Raw genomic sequence first — 21,354 nt, 5'->3', positions numbered from 1 at the left:
TAGCCAGACGCAGCCTAGGTGCTCAGCGGGGCCGGGGTCTGGGGGGCTGGTTTCTGAGGCCAAGCCTCTGCGAAACGCTGAGTAAACATTATCTTGTTTGGTCCAAGAGGTGGGAACCTCCCCACTGTCCGACAGGCTGAACGGAGGCGCAAGCAGGTGGATGGGGTTGTTCGGTCTCAGCGCGGAAAGGGGGCCAGGCCGCGCTTAGAATCTGGGTCTGAAGGCAAAAGGCCCCTCTGAAGCACCGTTCCCTCTGCCCGCCGCCCCTCCTTACCTCATTCGCCACCTGCACATTGAAGACGTGGGACCAGAGATCCATTGCCGCTTCTGAAGACCACCCCCCAGCTCCCGGGCACCAGTGGGGCTCCCTGGGAGCCCACTCAGCCTATACTGGCTCTAGCCCGTCTACACAGCGTAGGCTGCTGGTGGAAAAGGGGATTGGAAGCTGAGTTTGCAAGCCCTGGACAGAGGGAGGACGGTCCGCTTGGGGGAAGGACCCAAGCGATGCTGGGGTCCAACGCCCGACAGCCTCTGGAGGGCAACCTGAGGAGGGGTCGTCTGGCCGTGGCTTGGGGGACTCTGGGAGGAGTTTTGGCTCTTGGAGGCCCAGCTGGGGGCCCGGGGGCCCTGCCACTCACCAGCTGCCATGACCTCATTCCCTTCCCCTCCGTTCCTCATCCACAGCGCGAACAGCTACTTGGAGAATGGTGCGGGGAGGGTGGCATGGCCGTCTCTGCCCTGGCGCCCCGTCCCCACCCACCCTATGTCCCAGTTTTCATCTACATTGCTGGGCCCCACCCTTCCGCCTCCCCCAGGTTGGTGTGCCGCCTTCTCCCCATCGGCCACCAGATGGCAGCCGAGCTCCACAGATCCCACGCCGGGGCGTCCGGCCTCGGGGACTGGAGGGCTGACCACCCATCATCCCGGGGGCTCCTCAGGACCGGGGCCTGGGCGTAGGGCCCTTCGGGGCCGGAGCTAGAGCACCCACACCTGCACCCTCTCAGCGTCCCGGACAGTTCACCGGTCAGTGCATCAGTAAAGCCTTCCTGCTGTGTGCCTGGCTTTGCGCGGGGAGCCAGAACGCATGGCACAGGGACGCCAGCTCAGATCCCAATGGGACAGAGGCCCGCGGGGTGAGCGAGCCTAGAGGAGGGGTCTAGCTCAGCCTGGCAGCCAGGGAAGGCGTCCAGGCGCTCTGATGTTGTCCTGGAGCTCAGGCGCATGGAGGGGGACCAGCGGGGACAGCTGCCCCTGTGGGGACCATGGGCATTACAGGGCCAGGCCCAGCTCACCCAGCAGCCCCGGGGGGAGGGCGGCATCCACCAGCTCAAGGGCAGGAAGCGACTCCCAAGGCCCAGTGCAAAGTGAAAGTGAGGGGCCCTTGCTCAAAACGGTTACATTTAAAGTTGGTGACAGCACAGCGTGAGAGCAAGCTCTGGGTTTTAGGAGCGTGGGGCCCCGCCCCCAGAGTCCCAGGCCGGTTCGGACCCAGCAGCTGTGTGGCCTGGGGCTGCTGTCCCCGGGGCGGGGGCTCTGGTCTCCCTGCGGGAGTGGGAAGGACTCCAGGCAGGACACAAGGCTGGCCAGATGCCCGCAGGCAGATGTTAGACAAACAACAGCAGGGAGAAACCGTGCGGCCTTCCTCAAGCAGACGCTAACGACTTCCTCCCTTCACGCCGAGAATGCCGGCCCGGAACCCCCGCCAACAGATTTCCCGGCTGGGCTGCGGGGGCCCGAGTGTCGGCCCGTCCCGCCTACGGGCTCTACTGCGCCCGGGTTCCCGCCCGGGCTGCCTTGTGAAGGTCACTGCGGCCAGCAGGGGGCGCCGCAGCCCCATTCGCGATGCCGGGAGCCCGGGCACCAGGCTCCAGGTGGCAGCCGCCCGCAGGCGCTAAGGGGGTCTGGGGATGGCGGCGCCTTCGGGGTCCCCACATCCCGCTGGGGCCCCTGCTCTCCCTGCGCCCCCCACTCTCTCTGCAGTTTCCCCCGGGTGGGACAGGCCTGAAAGGGCCCTGGGAGGCATGGAGCCCTGCTCGTTTGTGGGTTCCCAGGGCCGGCCTTCTGGGCGACGCCTGGAGAAGAGCTGGGGTGCCGTTGGGCGCGAGCCCTGGTGGGGGCTGTGTGGGAGGGGTCTGGCGGTGGGGGCAATCATTCCAGAGCGGTGCCGGGCCCTCCTGTCCCACTCCCGGGCTTGCTTCGCACACCCTCCTGCCGTCCTGCACCCACCAGCCACCTTCCCACCCTCCCCGGGTGCGCAGCACGGGCAGGAGCCGGGCTCGGACCGCACAGAGGCCCTACCATCACCCAGGCTCCGCGTGTCAGTGTCCCGGGGCTGCCGCGACCGATTGCCCCACACCGGGAGGCCCGAAGTCCAGGATCAGGGGGTGGGCTGGGCCACGCTGTCCCTTGAGACTCTAGGCGTGGATCCTTCCTGTCCCCTCCAGCTCTGGGTGGCTTGGGCGACCCGGGCTTTGCTCCCGCGTCTCGGGTGTCTGCTCCCGTCTGCACACGGCCTCTGCTCTGGGTCTCCGCCTCTTACAAGGACACTTGTCGAGGGATTTAGGCCCCACCAGATAACCCAGCATGCAACACGCTTTCTCCAAATAAAGGCTCGTTCACAGGCTCTGGGGTTTAGGATTTGGACACTCCAACCACTGCAGTGAGGACAGAGCTGGCCTGAGGACCCAGGAACCCGGCCCAGCCCCGGCCCGTGCTCCTCCTGGTGAGGCCCGGCCTGGCCTGAGGTGTGGGGCCTCTGTCCCGAGTGACCTATTTCTCTTTCAGTGTTTCTCATCCCCAACGGCGAGGGCAGCTCCCCCCTCCCCCTCCCCCGAGCCCCTTCTCTGGAGTCCCCTCCCCACCCCGAGGGTCTGCGAGTGGCCTCAGGTCATCCACCAGCCAGGGCTGGCACAGAGGCCTGTTTAGGGAATCCGCATTTGGGATATTACCACCCTCCTTCTCTTTGGCCCCTGGTTGTTGCTAACACACCGCCTCCTCCTGGAAGCCCTCCTAGGCTCCCCTTCTCCAGCCTGAGCACTCCAGGCTGTGGCTCTCGGATTGGGCGCCCCCCCCCCCTCCCCGGGCAGGAGTGGGTCCGGCTCCGGTGCCCCTGGCCCTGGGGAGATGCTCAGAGGATGAGGAAGATGTGAGGGGCGAACCACGGCCTGCGGAGGTATGCCCACTGCCTGCCCCCTGCCTTCTCCTTCAGGAGGCTTGTTCCCTGCCAGTCTGAAGCCCCATTTTGCGGCGGGGATGGGAAGAGGGTGGGTGGCGATGTGGGCAGCCCCCTCACCCTGGGGGGTGGGGTGGGGAGGAAAGGCGTCTGTGGCCTGGAACAGAAAGTTTCCCTCCTGAACGATTCCTCGGATCAAATGGGGAGCTGCAGGCCCGAGCGGAGACTCAGGGGCTGGGGGGAGAGACGGCTCCCTAGGGAGCCTGTGAGTGGGGTTCACATGTCTCTCTGGTCCTGCCTGTGTGTGTGTTGGGGGGGGATAAGAAGGAGCGGTGGCCTTCACTCAAGGTGGGGCTCGAGGCCCACCTCCAAGCGCACTTCTGAGCTGTTCTGGTTCGGGGTGGAGGGGCCTTCTCACCGTGGGGGCAGCACAGGCCGAGGGCGTCCCATCCAGACCTGCCCCTGCCACGCCCAGAGGGTGGGGGGCACGGCTTCTCCCAGGAGGAGATCGGGCCTTGCCCTCCAAGAGCCTGACCCTCTCTGGGCCTGGAAAGCCGCCTCCCGGCCAAAGGCTCTGTAGGACAGGCCCACACTACGGTGTGGGTCCTGGGCACGGGCCCGGGCACCAACCAGGCGTCCCTAGGAGAGTCCCAGGCTGCAGGCACACTCAGCCCAGAGGGATCTGGCACGCCAGGGGCCTCAGTGGACGCATTTCCGAGAGCAGCAGTGGTGGGAGAGGCCGGGGGAGCCCCGAGCTAGTGCCTGAAGTGGGCTCTGGGGACTGAAGTCAGAGAGGGTTCTCCCGGGATGCCATCACTCATTGGCCGTTGTCTTTGGAAAGTCTTGCTGAATGCCTCGGACCCTCAGTTCGCTGCCCTGGAAAATGCGGAGAGCACGGTGCCCACGGGGGCGGCGGTTTAAGTGTGGAGTGAACCTGGCGTTCGTCAGCGCTCAGCCAGGCAGGCTGCTCCCCCTCCTCCTTCTCCGTCTCCCCCCCCTCCCGCCCCCGCCCCTGGCCCCCCCCCCCCCCCCCCGCCGTTTCTCCTGTTCTGCCTCCCCTTCTCCCTGCTTCCTCCCATCCTCCCATCCCAGTCCCCTGGGAGTCCCTGCCTCCAGCCTTCCCCCAGCAGGCAGGTCAGGGTGCCTGGGCCCTTGCTGCACCCAGTCCCTCCCTCTCCCCTCACTGCCTTCACTTCCACATTCCCATGCGTGTTTCCGATCTCCTCCAAAAAAGGGCCTCCTCCAGGAAGCCTGCTCTGGTTTGTGGGCGGAGCATGCCCGCTCCTCCCTTTCAGCCCCGCCCCATGAAGGCCGCCCCTTCTCTCTCGGAGCCGAGCCGGGACTGTTCCTTCCTCGCTTTGGGCCGTGGGTGTGCCGGTCACCGCTCTCCCTCCCCGGCGGCCTGTGAGCCCCACTCAGGCCCCAGGTCTCGGCTCTCGGGAGCCCAGTGCCCGGGCTTCGTCCCGAGCAAGAGTTCTGGGCACACTCAGTGAGTCAGGCCCGGGCAGCGGCCGAGGTGAGAGAGCGGACTCGCTGACCCGGACACATGTCCACACGCGGTGCTAAGCGGGGACACGGGGCGAGCCGTGCGGTGGGTGACCCTTGTTAAAACCACGTCCACTGTTACCTCCCGGTCCGGCACCTAGAGACGGATGGCCCCATGATGTCACCGAAGAGGAGATATGGAGAGTCTTAACCTGCGTTTGTATACTTTCTTGTTTTGCTTGAAAAACATTTCTTTACAATGTTGCGTTTATGAGCCCATAAATCAAAGCTGCTGTTCCCAATTTTGACAAAAACAAAAGCCTTGCAGGAGAGGGTTCCACCTCTGATTCTCCCAGCTGGGTCTCCGCCCATCCCCTCCCGCCCCAGTCTCCCTGTCTTGTCCCCGCAGGTGGACTTTCTGAGACAAGGGGGCTTCTGGACACACATCCCTCCCCAGAGCCAGAGGAGAGACGGCAGGTGCCCCGGACGATGCAGCCCAGTTGCCAGGTGATGGTGGTCGCCATGGCAACGCTGCCTCCTTGGAGGGAGCAGAAGCGGGGGGGGGGGGGGGGGGGGCCCACCTGCAGGTGGAGAGTGGGAAGTAGGGGGGGGCTCTGCCCTGACACCCGGCTGTCCATCTCCCGGGCTTTTCTTTGCCTCGTGCTCGTCCTGTGCTCTTCCCCTCCAGACGGGGGCTGTGGGATGGGGGCGCAGGCGGTGGGGGGCTGTGGGATGGGGCGGGGCCACCCCGGCTCAGGGGCGGGGCCGTGGGGTCCGCCCTGCTCCTGCCTCCACTGACTCCCTGGTGCCCCTGCCCTTGAGCTCAGAGTTCCCACCTGCCCAAGGTGCCGGTGACGGCTGCTCGTCCTTCCCCATTCACAGGAGTGTGTCCCGGGTGGGGTGTCCCCGGACGGCCTGGCAGGGCAGTAGGGCGTGTGCTCAGACTGTCAGGGCGAATTTCAAGGGCGCCAGTGGAACCATGGAGGGCCAGGAGGTGGGAGAGCCGTGTGGGGGGCTGGTTCCGCCACTCAGAAGCTGGGTGGCCTGAGCCGGTCTCTTGGCGTCTCTGGGCCTCCGTTTCCTTCCGTGACAGAGTGCAAGCCCTCTTTGCCTGCCCCGTGACCACAGGGGGAGCAGTGGGGACACCGCCTTCCTCCCAGCCCTGGAGAGAACTGGGGGGCAGGGCTTTCGCCCCAGCCCCTGGGGAGCATGGGGTCACTGCCTTCCCCCCAGGGACTGAGGATAGGCCCAGCTGTGTCCGTCCAGCCCCATGCAGCGGCTGCCTCCCCCTCCCCCGGCTCCGTTTCCTAGGTGTCTGATTATACAACTTTCCATGGTCCCTGTCTAAGCCAGCATGTCCCCTGGGCTGCAACTCCCCCGGCTGGACTGCATCCCAGGACCAGGTGTTTTGGCTGTGCCCAGACAGCCCCCCCCCCCCCGCCCCCGGTCCCCTCCTGTTTGGCCATCCCTATTGTGCTGTGTGACCTGGGATCAGACCCTTGGCCTCTCTGCACCTGGGTGATCCTGGTCTCAGATGGAGGACGTCAGAACACAGCCCTGGAGGATGAGCGGTCAGGATAGCGGGTGCCGGGCCCAGCCAGCGCCGGGCACACGGGTGACAAACCCCGCGGCTCAGCTTGGGACCGAGCTCACCCTCACGGCCCGCTTTCCTCATCTGTGGCTCGAGGGAAAATCAGCCGCGCGGTCACAAGGCCACGGGAATGGCTGGCTGAGCTGACGCAGGGCGACCCCTCCGGGGAGCAGGTGTTGTCTCCGGGGGGCTCTATGCCCCAGCCGCTGGTCCCCCCCCGCCCCCCCCCCCCCCCCCCCCCCCCGCCCCATTCCTCAGCTCATTCTGCTCCTGCTCGGCCTGTGTCCCCCGACGTGTCGGCTTCTGCCGGGTCTGCGGGGGTCCAGCCGCCCCCTCCCCCGGCCCCCGCGTGGGTGGCCAATCCCCGGAGGGGCCGCGGGGGCCCAGCGCCCACCAGCGCAGGGGGATGTGTGAAGGTGCCAGGCTTCCCTCAGCCCGTATCGGTTGCCATGGAAACCTCCTAGCAACCACGCAAACGGGCGGAGGGCGCGTGGGCAGCAGCAGGCACGGTGTGCTGTCACTGGAGCCGTCCGGGGTCACCGGGCGCGGCCCCGGGTCAGGCCGGGGACAGGGAGCCGAGTCCCGCCTGCTACCCGCCGTTCGGCGTTTATCGACGTCGTCAGGCTCGTGAATGACGAGCGTCTGGAGAAGCGGGTTCCCTCGAGCGCCGCGCCGCGTCCTGCCCTCTACCCCGTCCTCGCCCCTGCCCCGCTGCGCCCCACTCGGGACGCCCAGCTGCACGCAGACCGACCCCACACGCTCACCCTAGAGACTGCCACACAGACGACCTCACGGGCCCCTCTGTTTAGAAGGCTGCTGGATTCCAACGTTTAGCCAGCCTCGTGGGCACGCGGCCGTGAAGGGGCACCAGCCCCGTGAGGCCTGCGGAGCACCCCGCCCCTTGGAAACCTTCCGGAGAGTGGCCCTCCTCGGCCCCCCTCCCCCTGCATCCTTCCCCCTCTCCCACACGGAGCCCCCTCCTCTCTGGTGCCACGGCCCCTTTTCAGCCCCAGGCAATCGAAACCCCAAACCCACTTGTGCCCCACACCCGTGTGCGGGACACGCATCCCGGGCTGCGTCTCCTCCCCCCGGACACGACGGAGCAGGCAGGGAAGGGTCCCCGGGCAGCTGGACCACCGGCCCGAGTGTAGCCACGGGAGGACGCAGACGCCGGGTCCCCAGGACGGGTCGGAGGCGTTCGCCACCATGCCTAAGGCGGGAGCCCTTTCTGGGCCTCCCTGGGGCTGCGTGCGCACCCGCGATGGCGCCTCGTGTCTGTTGCACCCGCAAGCCTGGGGCGAGGGCGTGTGTGTGCGTGCACCGTGTCTGTGTGCATCTGGGGCGGGGGCGTGTGTGAAAGCGGGGCTGTGTCGGCATCTCAGCATGGTGCGTGCGTGGTACGCGTGTGCGTGTGTTTGCGGCGTGTGCACACGTGGTGTGTGTGTGTCTGTGTGTGTGTGTGTGTGTGCGCGCGCGCCTGCATGTAGAGCAGGGAGGCGGGGCCAGAAGTGGGAGGGGCGTGCAGAGGTCTGTGGGAGGGGCCTGTGGAACAGGAAGTGGCCGTGTGGACTGGGCTGGGGGCAAGGTTGCCTCCTCCTTCCCACATCTGAACCTTCGAGGTCCCCGTCCTGGGTTCTGTTTCCCAGGTGGGGGGACCGGGGGGGGGGGAGGATTCCAGAACCAGAGGTCACAACCCTTCTCGCTCACTCTTTCCTCCTCCCCGTGTCCCGGCCCAGGAGGAAGGGTGGGGGCCCTGCCGGTGGGCGGGCTGGGGAATCGGGGCCCCGTGCGCTCTGGGGCTGTGGCCCCCCCTACACTCAGGGACAGGCCCCGCACGACATCTGGCGGCCTTTCTCCACTTTCAGCCCACCTGGGCCGCCTCGTCTGCACTCCCTGCAGGGACCTCGATGCATGCTTCTGGAGGCCGCCGTGCTGGCCTAGGGTGGGGAATCGGGCGCAGTGTGCGCGGGGCCACTGGAGGATTCGACGTGACACCCCGGGGATGTGGGGTTGTCCCAGGGAGCAGGAGGCTGGGGGTCTGAAGGAGAGACACTCCCACCCCCCTTGCCCTCCAAGGCACAGGTGTGGAGAAGGCTGTGGGTCAGGGAGGCCACCAGCCAAGGACCAGGTCTCCGAGTCCCCTCCCGGCCTGGCCCGGGGGCCCCTCACGGCCCCGCCTGCGTTGTGTTCTCGCTCGTGGTCAAGGCCGTGTGGGATGGTGGCCCGCGTCCCCAGACACTTCCAGCGGCTTCCTATGTGCCGTGTTCATTCTCCGTCCGAGCGTCTCGGGCGTGCCTAGAGACGCCCCATGGGGTCTTTACCCTGGGACATTAGAGGGGTGGCCTTGACAAAGGAACGTGACACGGAGTGGTACTTTGGGCAGTGGGACACCAGAGCCTCTGCTGTCTCCGCCGCAGTTAGGTCATTCCACGGCTCGTGTCCGCATCACGCTGTTTAATGTCGCCACTGCTGTGTCCCAGGATTGCGTGTGTTCCTATTATCGCCGCTGCGATTACCCGTGTCGTAGCTGTGGTTGTCGAAATTATTGTCGTTTGTATAGTCACTGTCACTGTTGCATTTATTAGCGTTGCTTTAATTATTAACCCTCTTTGGCACGACTCCCGGCTACGTGCCAGCTCTCCCAGCGGCAGCGGGGCTCAGGCTGGCGCTCTTGCCCCCAGGAGACGCTTGACGATGCCTGGGACGTTTCTGGGTGTCACGGTTGGGTGGGGGGACGGCTCCAGGCATTCCCACGTAGAGGCCAGTGATGCTGTGGTCATCCTACAACGCACGGGACCGCCCGCAGCAGGACATCATCTCGCGCAAGGTGTCAACAGGGCGCTGTCCGAGAGCAGCTTGAAGCGCCCTGGGAAGGTTGGAGCCGGGTCTCCAGAACCTTCTTCGGAAAGTGAGTATGGGGTAGTCACCGTTGAAGCCTTGGCTGCAGACCAAACGTCTGGGTTGGTGCTCGGCTTTGCCATTTTTCCTGCTGGGCTGGGATGGCCAAATCCCCGTGTCACTTTGGGCGAAGGGAGGCCCAGATGGCTGGTAAAACATTCTTTCCGGGTGCTTCTGTGAGGGCGGAGAGCAGCATTGGCTAGGTACAGCGAGTAAAGAAGAGTGCCCTCCCCGGAACAGGTGGGCATCATCCAGCCCCTCAAGGGCCCAAATAGAACAAAAAAGCAGAGGAAGGGTAAATTCTCTCTCCCTCTCTCTGCCTGAGCTGGGACATCCATTTTCTCTGCCCTTGGACATTCGTGTTCCTGGGTCTTGGGCTTTTGGGCTTGGCCTGGGACTGCACAATACTGGCTTTCTTGGGTCCCCCGTCACGGATCGTGGGACTTGTCCGCCTTCATCGTCAGACGGGCCAATTCGTCCTCATGTATCACGTGAGCCACGTACACGATGTGTGTATAACCTCCTACTGGAAAACCTTGGCTAACACGGTTGTCTCAGCTGACAAAACGCTGAGTGGGGGGCTTGCACAGCAGACATGTATTCTGGAGGCTCAAGGCCAAGATTGGGGGGCCGCCTGCTGGGGTTCTGGTGAGCATTCCCTCCCGGGGCTGCGGACTGCCGCCTTGCACCGTGTCCCCCCTTCTCTTCTCCGAAGGGCACTCGTCCCAGCCTGGGGCCCCACCCTCGGGACCCCATCTAAACCTAATTACCTCCCAAAGGCCCCACCTCCAGACGCCATCACACCGGGCGTGATGTTTCCGCATATGAACTTCGGGGGCACCCAGACATTCAGCCCGTAACACGTGTGATCTTTCTCGTTTGACTCTCACTTACGTATTCGTTTCCAACGCACACCGGGTTGCCTTCAGTTTTTGGCTCCTTTGGAAAAAAAAGATGCCGTGAATATTCTTATGTACACCTGCTGGTGGGCATATGTTCTCATTATTTGGGGGAATAGATTTAACAGGGGAATGAATCACTGGGTCGTAGGGCAGGAGTACATTTCGCTTCCCCAACTCTTTGTAAGGTAGTCATTTGGTATCTTGAAACAAGTTTTTTCAAAAACAGACGTTACTTTTGGGGCGCCTGGGTGGCTCCGTCGGTGGAGCGTCCGACTTCGGCTCAGGTCACGATCCCGCGGTCCGTGAGTTCGAGCCCCGCGCCGGGCTCTGTGCGGACAGCTCGGAGCCTGGAGCCCGCTGCGGATTCTGTGTCTCCCTCTCTCTCTGCCCCTCCCCTGCTCACTCTCTATCTCTGTCTCTGTCTCTCTCTCAAGAATAGACATTAAAAAAATAGACTACTTTTTAGAGCAGTTTCAGCCTTACGGTAAAGTGACAGATAGTGAGGAGAGTTCCCTTACACCTGGCACCTGTCTCCCCTGCCGTTAGCGTCTTAAATCCGTATGCTACCTTTGTGACAATAAATGCACCACTTTGGTAACGATTCTGATTTGCAAAGTCGTCTCTTTACTCCAGTTTCCGTAGATTTCCCTGATGCCTCTTTCCTGTCCCAGGGCCCCAACTGGGGTAGGACGGCATATGTAGCTGTCACACCTCCTTAGGCTTTTCTGGGCTGCGACAGCCTTTTTTTTTTTTTTTTTTATTGGGCCACCTATTTATTCATTTAAACATTTTTTGAGTTTATTCATTTATTTTGAGAGAAAGAGAGCGCGAAGGGGGAGGGGCAGAGAGAGAAGGGACAGAGAATCTCAAGCACGCTCCACGCCATCCGAGCGAAGCCCGATGCGGGGCTCGAACTCACGAATGTGAGATCACGACCTGAGCTGAAATCAAGTGTCAGACGCTTAACTGACTGGGCCCCCCAGGCGTCCCTTTTTATTTATTTTTTAATGCTAGGACCCCACCCAGCATCCAGCATGGCCCAAGCGGGGGGGGGGGGGGGGCTCAGTGCTGTTGGCCCAGTAAGAACCACAAGAAGCATCAACACGAGGTCCATCGCTGCTTCTGGACCACTCTCTTAGCTCAGAGGCAACTGCAATCTCCTGAGGGAGGCACGTTACCTGCCCTACTTGACAGGTGGGGATACTGAGGCTCTAGGAAGGCCCTCGGGGGAGTGGGGACAGAGTGTCTTCCCTTCCAGATGGCAGGCCCGGACAGCCTGCCCTCATTTCTCTCTCCCGCTTTCCCAGTGAGGCTCTCGGACACAGCGCTGGTGGACAGAGGTCCGTTCAGGAAGCGATTCAGGGCACAGGCCGGTGAGCACCCCACGGGGGCATCTCCGCCCGGCTCAAGGCAGCCTGGAGATCTGCTTTAAGTGGGAGCCTCCAGGGTGAGGGCCAGGTTATCTGTCAGGCAGTTGGGGGTCCCCCCCGAAAACCCCACCACGGACTCCCTTGCTGGCCTCTGGGGAGCCAGGACAGTTCGGCTTTTGGAAGCCGGTCGGGGGAGGGGATTGAGTCCCTCCGGTTGTCCCGTGAGTGGCCGGGCTTGGCTGATGCCCATACGCGCACGTTAACCCTGCCTGGGCAGGAACGGGCGGGTTGAATGGGCCTCAAAGCCAGAGGCAGCCTCCGCCCGGCCTGGGGTCATCGGAAAGTGATGGAAAAGGGACCTGCCTTTGTCTGGCCCCGCCTGAGTGACAGGGCGCTGTGCTAGGTGTGACGTACGACATATCTGCGGGAACCCCGGGGGGTGGGGCACAGGTGCGCCCACCCGGTGGGCTCGGAGCCGGGGCACAAAGGCGTAGAGGGCAGGGGGTGACCGATGAACCCCGTAACACAGGGGTGGGGCCTGCCCGGCCAGCTGTGAGGGTTAAGGACGTAGCGTTTGGGATGCTTCCTGCCCCAGCTGTTGTCCCTGGCTCAGGTGGCCAAGAGAAATGATGGGCCCTGCGGAGGGTCCTTCATGACGGGGTGGGGGGAGGGTACGGCCAGCTGGAGACCCAGACGTTTCTGATCTGGGGGCCCCATGAAAGGCTGCTTGAGCTGGCTTCCCGGATTCAGGAGGGGAAGGGTTTTTGAGGCCCATTTTGCAGATGGAGCGTCTGAGGCCAGGAGGGGAGGGGTGGCACCCAGCCCTAGGTCACAGGCGGGTCGGCGTGAGAGCCGGGGTTCAAACCTAGGGCGGCCTCCCGGGCCCCCCGCATGCTGGATCCCGGCCTGCTCGGGACTGCCCTTCGGGGGCGACCAAGGACAGCACCGCTTCCCTCTCAGGGGGTCCTGTCCCCTCAGCTTCTCCCTGGGGGTGGGGACGCCTTGGCTGGAGGCCGTTCACTCGTAAATGAACAAGTGACCCTTTGGCTGGCCTCCTGTTCCGGGTTCCTCGGACGTGACGGGCTCTGTTGCCTGGGCTGGCAAGTGCTCTGCCCCGGGGGTCGCTTCGATGCCTGTCACCCCCGCCCCCCCCCCCCCCCGTGGCTGTCGACTCTCCCTGGAGAGTCAGAGGAGGTCTGACGTGCCTCCTTCCTCCCCGGAGGCCGCTGGGGCCCCGGCCCTCCCTCCTCCATCCACCGCGTCAGCATCGCTGTCCCTGACCCCTCTGTTGGTGTCCTGGGGGCCTCCCAAAGCACCAGAGGTGGGGCCGCTTGAACAGACCTTTACTGTCTCGGGCTGGAGGCCAGAGGTCACAGGGCCGCTTCCCTCCTCCTGCCTTTGGTGTCAGCGACCGCTCCTTCGTGTGCCTTCCCATCGTTTCCCTCCGCGTCTGCCTCTGTGGCCAAACCCCCCTCGTACAAGGACACAGTCCTATGGGACCGGGACCCACCCTAGTGACCTCACGCTAACTTGACCGGCTGCAAAGACCCTGTTGCCAAATAAGGTCCATTCACAGGCACGGGGGTGAGGACGGTAACACGTTTATGGGGAGCCCAATCCACGCACGGCGCCCTACTTTCTGCATTTGGCCTTGAGCACCTGGGCTGGCTGGAAGCTTCCGCCTCCCTGCAAGGCCCCTTCCTGTCCCACGTTCCCTTCCTCTGTGGCCACTTCTAGCCCCCTCTCCATGATGTGTGTCTCAGGGGGAGCCCCTGTGCCTCTCCCTGGGCCCCCCGGGCTCTCTGGTGCTGGCATCTCTGTCATGGTGAACCATCTAATCTGAGACATGGCTTGGACCCTCCTGTGACCCACATCCATCACTCAGCCCTAGTGTCTCCAGGCCGAGGCCCGCGCGCCCCTCAGCACATCTCCGAGCTTGCCAGCTGCCCCCGGGGCTGCCATTTCAGCCACCCAAGCCGGACACCTGGCGTTGTCTTTGACCTTTCCCTCTCTCCTCCCCATCCCTCCTCCCTCCTCCTTCATCCCTCCTTCTTCTTCCCTCCTCCATCCCGCCTCCCATCCCTCCTCTCTCCTCCTCCATCCCTCCTCCCCATCTCTGCCTCTCCCTCCTCCCTCCACTTCTGTCCCTCCCTCCTCCCCATCCCTCCCTTCTCCCCCTTCCCCATCCCTCCTCTATCCCTCCTCCCATCCCTCCTCCCTCCTCCTTCATCCCCCCTTCCTCTTCCCTCCTCCATTCCTCCTCCCCACCTCTACCCTTCTCCTTCCCTCCTCCTTCCTCTTCTGTCCCTCCCTCCTCCCCATCCCTCCCTTCTCCCTCTTCCCCATCCCTCCTCTATCCCTCCTCCTCCTCCTCCTCCATCCCTCCTCCCCACCTCTACCTCTCCCTCCTCCCTCCAATTCTGTCCCTCCCTCCTCCCCATCCCTCCCTTCTCCCTCTTCCCCATCCCTCCTCCATCCCTCCTCCCATCCCTCCTCTCTCCTCCTCCATCCCTCCTCCCCACCTCTACCTCTCCCTCCTCCCTCCACTTCTGTCCCTCCCTCCTCCCCATCCCTCCCTTCTCCCCCTTCCCCATCCCTCCTCTCCCTCCTCCCATCCCTCCTCCCTCTTCCTTCATCCCCCCTTCCTCTTCCCTCCTCCATCCTTCCTCCCCACCTCTACCCTTCTCCTTCCCCCCTCCCCTTCCCTCCTCCCTCCTCTTCTGTCCCTCCCTCCTCCCCATCCCTCCCTTCTCCCTCTTCCCCATCCCTCCTCTATCCCTCCTCCCATCCCTCCTCCCTCCTCCTTCATCCCCCCTTCCTCTTCCCTCCTCCATTCCTCCTCCCCACCTCTACCCCTCTCCTTCCCTCCTCCCTCCTCTTCTGTCCCTCCCTCCTCCCTATCCCTCCCTTCTCCTTCTTCCCCACCCCTCCTCTATCCCTCCTCCCATCCCTCCTCCCTCCTCCTTCATCCCCCCTTCCTCTTCCCTCCTCCATCCCTCCTCCCCACCTCTACCCCTCTCCTTCCCTCCTCCCCTTCCCTCCTCCCTCCTCTTCTGTCCCTCCCTCCTCCCCCTCCCTCCCTTCTCCCTCCTCCCTATCCCTCCTCCCCCCATCGCTAACAGCCCGTCTCCTCTGTTCCATCCCTGCCCAGGCCTCACCATCCTCTCTGATCCCTGTCTCTGCTTCCTGCCTGGTCTGCAAACACCCACTCACTTGTGTAAGAAGCCTGACCAGGGCCTGGACGGTCTGTGCAGACGGTGATAGGGCTGCGGGCAGGCCAGGGCTCCTGCTGCCGCTGGGTGGGCGGCTTCAGTTTTCCTCATCTCGCTCTTTAAATTTTTTTTCACGTTTATTTACTTTTTGAGAGAGAGAGAGAGACGGAGTGTGTCTCTGGGGAGGGGCAGAGACAGGGAGACACAGACTCCGAAGCGGGCTCCAGGCTCCGAGCTGTCGGCACAGAGCCCGACGCGGGGCTTGAACTCACGAACCGCGAGATCGCGACCTGAGCCGAAGTCGGACGCTCCACCGACTGAGCCGACCAGGCGCCCTTGCTTTTTCAAAACTGGTCCCCACCCTCTGATCCTGTTAGGGCGCCACCAAAAAGTCTGATATCTGAAAATGTTCTTTGAACCTAGAAGGGCAAGAGACCCTTTATTAGAGCCCGATGAATGCTGCTCGGGCAAAAGTAGGAGGGAGGGGGCTGAAGGAGACCCTGGGGGGGCCCGCCGGGGGAGGGGAGTGGTGTGGTGGGTGAGGGGGTCCTGTGATGCTCCTGGCACAGGCCGAGGGCCCGCCCCTCCGTCCCCGGATGCTCTGCTCCCTGAAATCTTCACTGACCCCCGGCCACTGGAGTCTTGTGTTCAGATATCCCCGGAGGGTTCCAGAAGTCAGCATACAAACAATGGGCGCAAACCGAGTGAGCATCCCGGACCCAGGTTCTGAGAGAGAACCTTCTGGAGGCAGTGAGACACAAGGCTGACAGCAGGGAGAGGGGCACGGCTCATTCTGACACTCCATTTTAATAATATTCAAAGTGTTCTAATTAAAGCCTCTGTGCTCCCTTTGAAATACTAGCAATTACAAAGATGAATAATTGCATAATAAATATTAATTTGCATCATGGTAATGAGGCCCAGAAGCATCCTGCTGTTAAGTGAGAATTTAGCTCTTTCCACTCTGGGTCTGGGAGGGGAGTGGGGATTCTCCAGCCCATCAGGGACACGGCAGGAGGGGAGAGGCCCAGTGCTCCCTCCAGTGGGCCTGGGCTGGGTGGCTGAGTCCCCGTCTGCAATTATTATCCCTAGTCTGTGATGAAGGGCTCATCGCTTCCCTCCTCCGGGCCTCGACTTCCCCACCTTGACAATGACAGAGTTGGGGGAAGTGGTCTCTAAGGGCCCTGCCAATTGAGACCGTGTCAGAGGTGACCGGAAGTTTCTATTACAAAGTCAAGGCTCGCATCTGGAATCCCTGACTGTCAGCAAGGCTGCCTGAGGAGCCAGAAGCCCGTGGATGTGAAATCCACTCCGCTCGAAACAGCTCCCACAAACCCTCTCCCTTCCCGGCACCCACCCCTTCCTGACACCGTGTGGTAGCCTCGGGTTTACTGTCTGGTTCCCACGCGGGGGCGTGAGCTCCTGGGGGCAGCAGGTAGACAGGTTTGCTCGCTGCTGTCCCCCTGCCCCAAGGACAGCGCCCAGAACTTGGGAGACAACGAATATTTGCTGACTAAACCGCGACATCCCTCTGCCTGGACGCAGCACCTCGCAGCTTTCGGGGCTGGTTTTCCTCCTCGACTCCCGTGAACTCAAAACCAACGAGGTGCCCGCCTCCAGCTGGACCAAGTGTGGCCGTCCCATCCCACCGTCAGGGAGACGGAAAAAGCGGCAGCTCGTCCCCTGAGAGAAAATGGAACCGGACAACCACAGTTGACCGAAAAGGACGCCCGATGTCCTTCTAATCTCCCACGTACGTGAGATCGTGAGCTTTCACACCAGTTGCTGGTGCGCCTGAGATTACGGCTGACTTTTTGCAGTGCTGTTGGAAGGTATGCGATGACCTTGGCAGACATAATAATCACGGGGGGCGGGGGGACATTGCTACTTTTCCATCCTAAATGGCGAACCCATCATGCGTGGTCGTCCCGGGTCTTGGTTTTACCTTTGAACGTCTGTTGTGTTTTTTCCTTTGGTGAGCCACCCTCCCTGGTAAGTCTGGCTTCCCTCGGGTCTGCAAACCTCTTTGGAAGTAAACGGTCTCTCGGACAACTTTCGTGGTTGGAGACCCCGCGGGGACGCCACAAGAGTTCTCCCGCGGCGCTGCGTAAAGGCACGGCCTTACAAGTACATCTCGCGGTGCACCTGCCTCCACTCTGGGCCGGGGGGCGGGGGCTCGCGCTGCAAAAGCGCGGCCACTGTGCGCGTGCGTGTGCTCCCGAGGGTTGTGGTTGGTGCACGGCGGCAGAATTTTGACGTTGGAAGCTGGTTTCGGTGGCCTGATGTGCAGGGCGGCAGGGGACAGGCGTCCGGGTTGTGTTTGTGTGTTTGGTACTTGCCTTGGCCGGTCTGACTTGAGGATTCTGTTGTCTTCCGGCGTCAGTGACACCTGTCACGATGTCACTAGGTCCCGGGATGTGGTTTGGTTGGGCTGATGGCCGATGGCCACAGTGGACCTCGGAGGGCCCCCATTCTTACTCTGACCACGTGTTGTGTGTCGTCGGCCAGATAGAACTTTCTACGTTGTGTAGCTCGTGTGCGTGTCCCTAGGAGACTAAGTCACCACAGTAACACACGGTTTTGCGTCTGGGAACAGCCAGCAGCCCTTCGAGGGCCCTGGGTCTCCCTACCCGCCTGTTGATGGGGCTGCTGTAGTGAATCCGAGTAGTGGGTGCTTGTGCTCTGGGTCACCTCTGACTCAAGGCTGAAGGTATGCAGTCAGCAACGAATCTTCCTTGTGTCTAAACGAGACAAAAGCAAGCGTCTTCTCCCTCTTTCCAAGGGAAGGTCCTCAGCCTCTGTGACGATCTGCTTGGAACGGGAATATCTTTCCTCTCTCTGGGGCCTGCTTGGGAGTCCCTCTTTCACAACTCCTGGAGATCAGTCGCTAATAGAAACTGAGCACTTGTGTGCCCTTGTAGGATCTCTATAACCCGCAGGCTTATATAACCATGAGGACACGTGTGTCACGGGCTTTGGGCTGAATTGTGTTCTCCACACTTGATCTTGGCCAAAAGGCCGAGAAGCGATGAACTGTGCTCTCCTAAATTCCACATTGACGTCCTCACCCCCAGTATCTCAAACGTGACTGTATTTGGAGACAGGGCCTTTATGGAGGTGAGAAAGGTAAAGCTAGGTGATCCGGGTGGCCCTGATCCGCTGTGATTTACGTCCTGCTAAGAAGGGGAGGAAAGGACACAGACGCGCAAAGAGGGACGACCGTGTGGGGACACAGAGGAGGACGGCGGTCTGCAGGCCCAGGAGAGAGGCCCCGGGAGGAGACCGCCCTGCCCACGCTGTGATCCCGGCCTTCCGGCCTCTGGAGCTGTGAGACCATAAATGTGGGTTGTTCAAGCCCCACAGCATGCGGTGTTCGTCACGGCTGCTTAGTACATCACGATTAAGAAAGAAGTGACTTTTTAAAAAAATGTTTATTTATTTTTGAGAGAGAAAGACAGAGTGCAAGGGAGGGAGGGGCAGAGAGAGAGGGGGAGACACAGAATCCGAAGCAGGCTCCAGGCTCCGAGCCGTCAGCACAGAGCCTGACTCGGGGCTCGAACTCACGAACCGCGAGATCGTGACCTGAGCTGAAGTTGGACGGTCAACTGACTGAGCCCCCCAGACGCCCTAAGAAAGAACGGACTTTTCACAGCTGGGAGAAAGTTCTGTTTGGTTTGGGTGGTGACTGCTTGTGTGGGGTGGCAGAGATCATTCTGGCTGGCCCGGGGCTTCACGGCCTGGCTTCTCAGTGTTGACTCCTCTCTCTCCAACCTCACAGGAAAATAGGCATGTTCCGCGGAGATGCGTGAGCGTCCCGTGCTGCCGGGAAGGTGCGCGTAGTTGGCTTTTCTCTTCGTTCGTTTCCTCAGGGTCAGCTGGGAAGGGGGGTCAGGCTCTCTCAGAGGGCGATGCAGAAGGCAGAATTCCGACGTGGCCTTCAAGTCCCCACCCCCTGGATACGGCACCTTCTCTGTCACTTAGTCAGGTGCTGCGGTGAAGGGGCTTCACAGATGCGATTAAGGCCCCTGATTGTTTGACCTTGAGAAAAGTATCCTCAGTGGGCCTGGCCTAATCAGGTGAGTCCATCACAGGGGCTGGGCTGTCAAAGTGAGACAGGGATCGGACATGGGGAATAGCGCCGGCTTTGGGGATGGAAGGGCCACGTGGCAGGGAATGCAGTCAGGCTCTAGCAGCTGAGAGAGGCCCCTCGCTCCACCGGCACCGGTCTCGCCATGGCTCACAAGGCCGGGGGTGGGGTGGTTTCCAGGGAGAGGGCAGGGGCACAGGTGTGCACCGGAGGGGAGTCTGGGTTCAGAAAGCATTAAGGGAGTAGGTCGGGGAGACACGAAGGGAGGGGTCAGCAGCAGCCAGGGCTCGCGGGCCTCCCAGTCAGACTATCCGGAAGGCAATGGGGAGCCATGGAAGGTTCAGAGAAGGATCTGTTTGTGCAGGAGAAAGGCCCTGAAAGCATCTGAGGGTGAGAAGCCAGGAATAGGCCAAGGGGAGGGGCTCATCAGGCACAGGGGGCAAGTGAGGGGCTCCCTGTGGCCTCCCAGGGGAGAGAGGACAGGGGCTGACCGTGCCCGCCTTCTCCCGGCCCTGGATCGGCAGAGCCGACCCTCCTCCAAGCGGTCCAAGGCAAGGAGGAGAAACTGTCTTCCAGGTCCCCAGAGACAGTGGGCTGGCTGGATACACAGTGACCTGGCCCCGCGGGTGGGTCTGGGCTCTGAGATTCGTGGGGGGTCACCTTCTCTCCCAGAGCCTCAGTTTTCCCTCTCTGTAAAGTGGACATGAACGCAGAGCCCTCCTGGGGCGCCTGGGTGGCTCCGTCGGTCGAGCGTCCGACTTCAGCTCAGGTCACGATCTCACAGTCCGTGAGTTCGAGCCCCGCGTCGGGCTCTGTGCCGACAGCTTGGGGCCTGGAGGCCGCTGCGGATTCTGTGTCTCCCTCTCCCTCTGCCCCTTCCCTGCTCATGCCCTGTCTCTGTCTCAAAACTAAATAAAACATGACAAAAATTAAAACGAAAAAGAGCGGAGCCCTCCCCCCAGGCTCACCAAGAGGAGATGGGTGGGACAGTGCTCTGCAAACGGTCAGGCGTTGACCCCATGTGACCTGGTGCTTCCGGCCTCTCTGACCTCAGCCCCCCCCCCAACCACGTCCACCCCGGGTGTCTGCGCCCTGTCCTGCCGCCTCCTCCCAGAGCCCTCCTTGCCTGCCACGTCACGTCCCCCCCCCCCCCCCCCCCAGGCCCCTTCTATCTTTCTGGCAACCACCGCGATCAGGAGGACAGGTGAAGAGCTGTGCGTGGCAGTCTCTTCTGCCGGATCGCCGTCTCCGGGAGGCCAGGGGCTGGCTCGGCGTCACCCACCGGGACCGTCTTGGGGGCAAAGTAGACACTCGGCCAACGTCTGTGGGAACAAACGCGCCGCCTGGGTGGGTGGGCCGCCGCCTCGCTCAGCCTGGCTTGCGTTTGAAAGGGCGAAACTCCGGCCAAGTTCTGACCAGCTGGGAGGCGGGAACCGGGGTGCAGTGGGGGGGGGGGTGCTAGGAGGTTTTGGGGGCTGGGCCGGGCCATGCCCCGGAGGGTGCCGGGAGCCCCGGGAGCCGTAATCTTCTTTCTGTCACAGCCACTTAGTGGGTTTTCCACCAAAGGCGGGAAATGAAGTCTCCCAGGGTTTGGAGCGACACAGCCGATCGTTTCCAAGCAATTAAAACACGATTTGCAAATCAGGCCTCCAGGAGCACCCTCGCTTCTGCCAGCTTTGCGGCCGGGGTCCCAGTCATCGGGGAACGAGCACCCAGGGCCAGAAGATGCCCGGGTCTGCTGCTCAGGAGACCACATCCCCGCCCCACCCCCCCCGGGGGAGGCGCCTCACCGGCATCGTCCCATGGCTATCGCGTGGGCCTTCCAAATGCACCCCCAATGCAGCCGGTCACTGCTCAGCCTCTCCATGGTCAGAGCGGGGCGACCGAAATACAAGACGGCGCGGTCACGTGGCCCTGAGCACCGCCAGGGGCTCCCACTGTGGCCTGCGGGGGTCTTGGTGGCCCGACTCGGGCTCCTGGTCCTGTCCCTCCCTCCTCCCCTTGCTGGCTCCACCCCAGCTATCGCTGTTCTCCAGGAGGCAGGCAGAGCGCTACCCCAGGACCTTTGCCTGGGCCACGTCAGGCACTTCCGTCGTCGAGGCACAGGTCCCCCTCGTGTCCGTGGCCGGGGAGGGGCGGGAAATGCCCAAGTACTTGAACCACTGCACCCTCCGGGAAATTCCCTTCTAGGCTCGTCACCATTCCCTGCTGTTCACCCCTGGAGAGGTGGCTGGGCTGAGGACCCCAAGACACTCACGCTAGAAATATATGGGGGCTTGGAGCCACATCCCTTTCTTATTCCTCCTCCTCCTCCTCCTCTTCCCTTTTCCTTTCTCTCTTTGCTTTTAATGCCAGGTCCTTGGGCTTCTTCTGAGCCACAAGGGCTTCCTCCGATCTTAGTCTCGTAATAAACACTTGTACTACGTGTCGTGTTGGGATCGTCTTCCTGGGGCCCACGTGTCAGGCGCGCCAGGGCTGGGTCCGGGTGTCCCTCCTGTCCCTCGAGTGGGGTCAGGCTGGGCACTCGCTGCCCGGCCCCCCGGGTCCACACAGCAGGCGCTGGCTGTCGCAGAGAAGGACGCGGGGGGCGTTTCTGGGAATCGCGCGTGATCGAGCCCACGAAACGGGCTGAATGAC

At 62.6% G+C, this 21,354-nt stretch overlaps 1 protein-coding gene across 1 annotated transcript; it reads right to left on the bottom strand.

Moving 5' to 3' along the window:
- Nucleotides 1-4,940: 4,940 nt before the first annotated feature.
- LOC123591902 lies at nt 4,941-20,513 on the bottom strand. The gene is made up of 4 exons (XM_045466518.1): nt 20,508-20,513; nt 18,407-18,505; nt 5,494-6,125; nt 4,941-5,352 (listed from the first exon to the last, which is right to left on the bottom strand). Exons 1-4 carry the CDS (start codon nt 20,511-20,513, stop codon nt 4,941-4,943), a joined length of 1,149 nt encoding a protein of 382 aa, XP_045322474.1.
- Nucleotides 20,514-21,354: the final 841 nt, after the last annotated feature.

Source organism: Leopardus geoffroyi, chromosome B4, assembly GCF_018350155.1.
Source record: "Leopardus geoffroyi isolate Oge1 chromosome B4, O.geoffroyi_Oge1_pat1.0, whole genome shotgun sequence".
Classification (NCBI taxonomy): domain Eukaryota; kingdom Metazoa; phylum Chordata; class Mammalia; order Carnivora; family Felidae; genus Leopardus; species Leopardus geoffroyi.
This window is presented reverse-complemented; position numbering and strand designations above follow the sequence as displayed.

Excerpts from the sequence above, each read along its gene's own strand:
- LOC123591902 (XM_045466518.1), bottom strand. Across the intron at positions 6,126-18,406 it reads CGGAACATGCCTATTTTCCT|GGATGGCCAAACAGGAGGGG; the intron begins GTGAGGTTGGAG and ends ACAGCACAATAG. Across the intron at positions 5,353-5,493 it reads GTCACCGGCACCTTGGGCAG|CCCCCGTCTGGAGGGGAAGA; the intron begins GTGGGAACTCTG and ends CCCATCCCACAG.